General features: G+C 36.8%; 1 protein-coding gene across 1 annotated transcript in view; it reads left to right on the top strand.

Moving 5' to 3' along the window:
• Nucleotides 1–7,844, top strand: part of LOC109467464 (protein inscuteable homolog) — a 25,672-nt gene that overhangs the window by 509 nt on the left and 17,319 nt on the right. Inside the window, exon 2 of the mRNA XM_019765467.1 lies at nucleotides 6,891–7,022. Coding sequence (XP_019621026.1) covers nucleotides 6,969–7,022 — 54 coding nt within the window. The 5' untranslated portion in view covers nucleotides 6,891–6,968. The remainder of the gene's footprint in view (nucleotides 1–6,890; nucleotides 7,023–7,844) is intronic.

Genomic DNA, 7,844 nt, shown 5'->3' with positions numbered 1-7,844 from the left:
CACAGAGACACACACACACACACACACACAGAGAGAGAGAGAGAGAGTGAGAGAGATCTAGAGAGAGAGAGTAAAATAGAAAGAACACAAGAATAATTCTTAACAACAAACTTTTAAGTAACTCTGCAAGGGAACTGCTATAGCCAATAATTTTCGACCTGTTGTATTTATCTTAATATTTTCATTTCTTACTTGGAGCATATCCTACGGAAAAGACAGTTTAGTAATTTTGTAGTGAATACCTTTAATTAATCAAAGATCTGAAGTACATTTCCTTTTGTGAAAATCACAAAACGCAATTTAAGAGGATCGTGTGCAAATGGCGTGTAGGGATTTGTAGTAGAATACGTGATCCCGTTTTCCCTGGGGAGTTTTTTACACCGCGTTTGATGTACAGATGTCACAGGTCACTTTGTAAACACACAACAAAGCCGCCGGGGGGCCTCCGGTCGTTTGTCTCCGATACAGCTGGACAAAGGACCACAGGGTGAACAAATAAACCTGAATGTTCGCTGTGCTGAAGTGTGGCGTTAAATTAGAAGTGGGACTGTGAGAAAAAAGTGTAGTTTCCTTCCCCAAACCTCATCGTAAGAAAAGGAACGGTACAAAATTTAAGGAAAAAGAAAGGATAAGTTGACACAAAGGTGGGATTGTTTTGGGTCCATTCCGCATTAAAACTGAACTACTGAAGTGTGGACAAGCATAAATATTGTTAACTTATAAGTTGGACTTTTAGAAAAAAGCGTAGTTTTCTTCCCCAAACCTCATCGTAAATAGTCAGAAAAGAAAAGGTACAAAATTTAAGAAAGGATAAGTTGACACTTGGATGTCGTTGCCTGTAAATGTAGGATTTTTTTTGCAATTCCGCGTTAAAATTAAACTACTGAAGTGTGGACAAGCATAAATATTGTTAACTTCTAAGTTGGACTATGAGAAAAAGCGTAGTTTCCTTCCTTAGACGTCATCGTAAGTAGTTACAAAAGAATCAGTACCGAATTTAAGTTAGAAACTGCGGGGGTAAGTTGACACTTATTTGATGTCATGGCCTGTAACTGTAGAAGAGGATTGTTTGTGGTTCCTTCTGTGTTAAAATTGAACTACTGAAGTGTGGACAAGCACAAATATTTTGGTAGATGTTCACCTAAACCAACAGACTGTGAATAGAGGTTTTGAATTGGGTGGTGTATATATTTTTTTCCAAGCCTTTGGTTTACTTTGGTGCACCTGTTTAGATGAGATAATGCTTAGATAAAGACAAATTTATTTATTATTATTAATTATCGTCATTTTATCATTAGCTAGAATGTGTTACCCAAGGCACGAACTATACTGTACAGTACTAGCTACTATAAACTCTATATGATTTTGCCTGGGTAAAAGGCCTGTAAGTATTTTACTTATGGATAACATTACGTGGCTTTATAATATTTTTTGTACAGTTCCTGCACCAACCTTGGATCCACAGTTTTTAGAAAATGATGTTACATAGAAAAATTATTTAAAAGTTTGAAAGCTAGAACACTTACCCAAAGACATTAGATCATGTTTTTACATGTATAACTGTTGACGACTGAGAATAAATGTAATATTTTTTTACTACTCAAAACAAGGCAAAGAAGACAATCGAGCTATGATTGGATATTTTTCTAAAAAGTAACAATGTATATCAGTTTAGCATCCGGCCTGGTTTCTTTTGGTTTGCTCTTGCAATATTTCAAACTGTAATATGAGAAATCTTATCCTTCTCAAAAACAGGTGCAAGAAGTAGCTAGTTCCTATGAAACTTCCCTGCCCAGTGGCAAAAATTCCTTTTCTCTGTGGTCAAGGGATTGAGTCACTGTTGCCATTTGTTGTAGACTGACCCTCGGTCGACTAATTCGGTCAAGCTGGACTCTGTCAAATCCAAACCAACAAGGTCATTAAAACATTCCCTGCATTTTTAACTCTAGGAATTTTCCATTTGAGAAATTTGAAAACACCCTTGTATTTATCTGTTATAAGACAGCTGCATTCTATAACTGATATGGAAGAAGATAGTTACTTTTATTACATTTCACATATACTGACCTAAATTTAGGGCATATACCGTAAATAATATAATTTTGCAACTTAGGCCTTCTAGGAAATAGAAGCATTTCAATATTTCAAGTTTACGAAATGATTAAGGTGTACAGTAATAATAGTATTAATAAACAAACACAGTTAAATGAGTTATTTTTTATTAGCGGTTGCAAAAATTAAAGTTTTTGCAACCATGTGCAAATATTAAAGAGTTTACAGTACTCATACTAGGATTGGTATAAATTGGGACAAGTCTGCTTCTGATTTTGCAAGTCTTCTGCCCCCCTCCCCCACTGTGTAAGAGACACATGCTGTATAAGAGATAATAAACTATCAAACCAGCTCTATTCCTTCTTGTTTGGTCTACCAGTATTGAATTAAAGTCACGCTGTGGGCCTGGGTGTAGCAGCTGCCTTATTTGTAATTGAGAGGACATAAAAGTCTAAAACTACATGTTAAGTGTCTGAAGTACTGTAAGTTGCGAAATTTATTTTGGAGCAACGGAAGGTTTTCGTGGTGTTTTAAATTCAAGGTTAAAACATTTCTCCATTTCAGTACTATAAGTTAAGTAATACAAGAAAGGTATTTTTAAAGTGATGAACTTTGGAGGGGCAAAAATTTGAAACTGACACAAAAGTTTCACAAAATGCTCTACAGAGCTATATATTATGCTACTGTCACACCATGTGCACGAGGTTTAGGAGTTCTAAAGGATTAAAGTGACCACTAAAGGGCCTTGAATGTACAGACACAAAAATAGTAAATAGTCTAAAAGATCTAGGACTCAGAGCTTTTAAATTCATTGTAAAACATTGATGTGCAAAAGTGTGTGTGTATTTCTAGCTCTGTAGCACATATAATTTTTGTAACGATCAAAACAAACATTTGCCAGATCTTGAAACTTAATGGTAATATATTGTCTTGACCTGTTTTTGTTGGCCACCCCTCTGTCTAAATAATTATCATAATCACTTTCCGTTTTTTATCTTAGGTCATCTCCTGTGTTTTGTCCTGATTATCCCTCAAATTACCCCTCTTTCCCCTGCAATCACCCTAATGCTAGTAATAGAGTACAGCGCAACACTCCGCTGCACAGGGGCCAGGTTTAACAAGTTTTTCAAGATTCCTGGCCGAAATCCGATAAACCACGGGGCAAACACCTTTCGGAAAAAACCTTTGGAAGAGACAATGAATTCTGGGAGCAACCTCGGTGGCGCTCTTTGAGTGTTTGCACGCGGATTTTTGGACTTAGTGACGCCATGGCTAAAGCTGTATTCTCAGTATACATGAGTAATAGGCTAATACAGAGGTCTATTTACTAGTAGGAATTTGTACCCGTCACAAGTTTGTGTCTTTCCCTTGTGAAAAATATTTTTAATAGCCATAATCTTTCAGTGTAAGTACTTATTTTCATTATCTTTAAGTTAGTACTTTATACTTGGTCTGACCCTCCAAAATTTCCTGTTTTAAGCATTGCTAGTACCCCCATGTAGACCCTCAAATTCAATTTTCACCAAAAAAAAATATTTTTGAGAGCCATTATTTCGGTCAGTGTAAATGCTATATTTTTTTTCATTATCTGAACACTTGGTCCTGACCCTCCAAAATTTCCTGTTTTAAGCATTGCCAGGACCCCCATGTAGACCCTCGAATTAAATATATTTTCAGTGGTGCCTTCATTACTACTAGTATCTGTATCTTTTCTGCACCCATCCATCCAGCTAGAAACATCTGCAAGTCAAGTAAGTAACCTGATACGTAACCAGATCACAGGTAAAGATTGGCAGCAGGTAAGAAAGTTGTTTTTAGGTCAGGTCTTGTCACTGATCTGGTTGAGTGAGCTCAAAGTTCTGTCACAGTTTTGTAAATCTTAAACCAGGGTCAAGGTAAGGAGTTCAGATTCTAGAAGGATTTCGGTTTGGATGTTTGTGGTACTCTCATCTGCCGAATAAATTAAACATACCCCCCGGAATAAACGTACCCCCCGGACAAATCTTCAAAATCAAATAAACATACCCCCGGAATAAACGTACCCCCCGGAAAATTACCAAAATTGACGGGTAACCTGTGTCTCTTGTACTAAAATGCACCCTTACTGATATATGCACAAATCTTTAACTGTTATTTGCAATTAGGAATTTAAATAGACAAAAAAAAGAGCATTTAATATTTTGTATTTTGATAAGCACCACCCATATCCATGACAATAGAACATTCAGACGAATTTATGCACGCGGTGATTGCAAAAACCGGCCCGAAAATGACAAGTTTCTCGCTACAATATGCGTTTATAAACGTCTTCACGTCGATGATTTGTCAATTTTTTTCACACAAAGTTGAAAAAAATTACTGGTTTTCAAAAATTAATAAACGTACTGTGCAAAATAAGAACGTACTGGGTGGATGTTTGGGCCCAAAAGAATAAACGTACCCGTATGTTTATTTGGCAGATGAGAGTAGCTATATACATACCATATTAGATTGTGGTAAGGCCCTGACTTATGGTTTTAAAATAGTTCGGTACAGAAATTTACTGTAAATTTTGAAATGTTTGCGGTGGTTTTATTTTCACATTTTTGTGACCCAGTCAACCAGGAATCAACATGAATTCTTGACTCTGAAAATGTTCCTTCCTTGGTTTACAACTAACTGTACTAGTTAGGGAATTGTTTCAACCGCTCAAGTTTAAAAAATGGCCTTTCCCTCCTAGTCCTACCAAAAATTAAACCCACTGTCATTTATACTGTAGTTGATTTACACACAGCGAAAGGAAATGTACAATGTATGTAGTATTTACAGTTCTATAATATACTAGTGTATGCAAAGTTGCGGAGTATTTCAATTTTGTGGTGCCATGTACTAGTACATGTATGTTACTAGTAGTTGTTTAAAATGTTCTGCACTGTAAAATGCTTCTAACCCCTAGCCTGGTTACCAAACCTATTATAGCTCCCGAGTCCTACATCCTCTCCTCAAATAGGATGTAGGACTCGGGAGCTATAATAGGTTTGGTAACCAGGCTATCTAACCCCTCCCCCCTCCATTGGTTTTAAGATTGTTCATTCACCATAACCAAATCACTAATTTAAAAAAATCAAATCTTGGCTAGAACTTTAGAAGTAGAAGCCTTGTGTACGTGTAGCTACATACAAAATGTAGTCTATATGAAATACATGACATTGTATAAAACTTAAATGCAGTTAGATATATAATAGGCAGATAGTAGGTAACAATTGTCGCCTCCTCTGGCCTTATATTTTGTTCACCTGTCACTGAATCCCTTTCACTCTGTGTGCAAACAGTCGGGCACTTCTGACCGCCAACAAAAGCCGGCCTTCCCCCCATACTGTGGGCCTTACAGCTTAGGTCCTGACTTGCCTTCAGAACGTATTGTTCCTTTTTAACTCGGGGAGAATAGTCACCTAGGAGGCAGCGGTAAATATGTGAATAAATGGCAGAAAGATCGACTTCTTGCACAAGAGACACGCTTTAAGATGCTTGGTTAACTTGTGTGGTACAGGAAAACTATGTACAGGTTTGTCTTAAGTTTTGCATGTTTGGGACTCTTTGAGTTACTAGTAATCTAATTAGTCAGCATGTATGGTCTACAAGTAAGTATAAAGTGCTACAATATGATATTCTTATCTCCAAGCAGATGTAACAAAGATCCTGACTCCAGGTTCAAAACATGGGCCACTGTAGTTTGTAGGATAAAAATCAGACAAACTATTAACTAAGTTTAGTCATGTATGTGTCACATTGGGTCCCTTTTCTTTTATTAAACCAACCTGGATAAACAAAATGAAAAATGATTAAAATTTAGCCCTAAATGTATTTCTTCCTAAATGTTATATACATGTAAGACATAGAATAATAAATTCAAATCTTTTTGGACATCAAACTGTAGTATTTGTTAGTATTTGGTACTTTAAACTCTTTTCAACTGCCCTACTAGTATTTAATAGTTTGTTTTGGACAATGCTTCAAATATGCATCTGCATGGGCTCTAATCAAGGGCTCTAATACTACATGACAAGGTATGAAGTAGTAGGACTGGTCATCTCAGCAGGGCTCCATAATTAGCATAATTAATTTCAACTCCTATAATTAACCACCCATAATCCTTTCTTGCTCCAAATTCCCAACATAAGATGTAATGCACATTCTCTAGTTGTGACTGTGTGACTCTAGAAGGCTTACTATGGACATAAAGAGTTTGAAAGTAAGTGTTATATTTGCTTTACCTGTTTGTGTCACCCTATAGAATGTTGCCTGAGTCAAAACCAATTTAAGTAGCTGGTTCTCGGGTTTAAAAAGAATGACAACAAAGTCCGAAGGGAAAGTCTGCCCCCCCCCCCCAAAGAAAAAATTTGTACACGCAATTTCGGGGTGAATTTTGAGTCGTTTTTTTTACCTCCCAGCCCTCAGTTTTAATTTCATAATATGGTATTGCTGCCTTTTTGCTACGGTGAATTGTGAAATTTTCACAAATATCAAAACAATTGTCTGTTCTACAGTAGTCATACTTGTAAAGGAATTATATGTAATATTAGATAGCCTCGGTACCATCACAATTTTTAATGAGATTACTAGTAATTAAATTATATTGATCCTGATGGTATACCCAGGCTAAATATTAGTACACTTACATTAAAATATGAATTTGCAGTAAAAAATCCACTGCAAAATAAAAGTTACCCATTGATACATTTTTTTAAAATTAAATTTTACAGTCACTCTGTATGCTGCTTAAAATTGTTTGTGGACCAATATAATGATTTGTTGTGGCCCATTCATCAGCTGTATGCCTTATTTAAATACCCTTCCAGTGGCCGGTGTGACATTCCACACAAACATGTAGCTACAGGCAGACGGCAGGCGAGCTAGGGCGGCGTCAGGAACACAGCATGGCTGCCACGACTGGCTCCAACGTGCAGCAGAAAATAGCAGAAGTTCTGGAGGTAAAGTATTCACATTTATATATATGTTGTTTCCTAAACTGTTTTGCTTAACTGGTTTTAAGGTAGAACATATCAGTTTTGTACAGTAAAGACTTAAGTTTGAACCACTTGCGCTGGGAAGGACCCCTACTCTTTTCAATTGATGTGATGGGATCTTTAATATGTGCTTGAGGTGTGTCTCTCCTCGGACATGGGACTTCTGGCTTTATGTCTCATTCAAGAGCACATCCCTAACCAAAACTACATGTCACTCATTTTCATACGCTCACTCTCATAAATTTTATTACATTTTGTTCTCTAATGGTTCTTGCGGTGCAGGCCAGGTTGGGTTTGCAATGTGACATGCATACTCTCACCTCTCGAATAAAAGTACCCCCTGGAATAAAAGTACCCCCCGGACAAATCTTCAAAATGTAATAAAAGTACCCCCTGGAATAAAAGTACCCCCCGGAAAATTTTTAATTGACATGTGAAAGCAATGTTTATGCTACTAAAATGTGTTCTCATGGTGTACATGTATGTTTCCCTTGCAAACACAGGTCCCAAATAAACATACCCCCGGAAAAAAAGTACCCCCGAGAAATCTTCAAAACCTAATAAATATCCCCCCCCCCCAGAATAAACATACCCCTGGAAAATTACCAAATTATCAGCCTGCATTCTTACAGGTTAATAAGAGGTACATGCCTTTGTATATGTCGTGCAGTCTAATGACATTATCCATCTACATTCTAACTTGAGATCTGACTCTGAGTTCACACAATTTGTTGTTGATCATTACATTGCATGCATGCATTGAGCAGGAACAATGCTATCAAGTTT

The sequence above is a fragment of the Branchiostoma belcheri genome, unplaced genomic scaffold (genome assembly GCF_001625305.1).
Source record: "Branchiostoma belcheri isolate BF01 breed outbred unplaced genomic scaffold, Haploidv18h27 scaffold18, whole genome shotgun sequence".
In the NCBI taxonomy this organism is placed as follows: Eukaryota; Metazoa; Chordata; class Leptocardii; order Amphioxiformes; family Branchiostomatidae; genus Branchiostoma; species Branchiostoma belcheri.
Note: the sequence above shows the minus strand (reverse complement) of the source record. Positions and strands in the feature narration are given on the sequence as shown.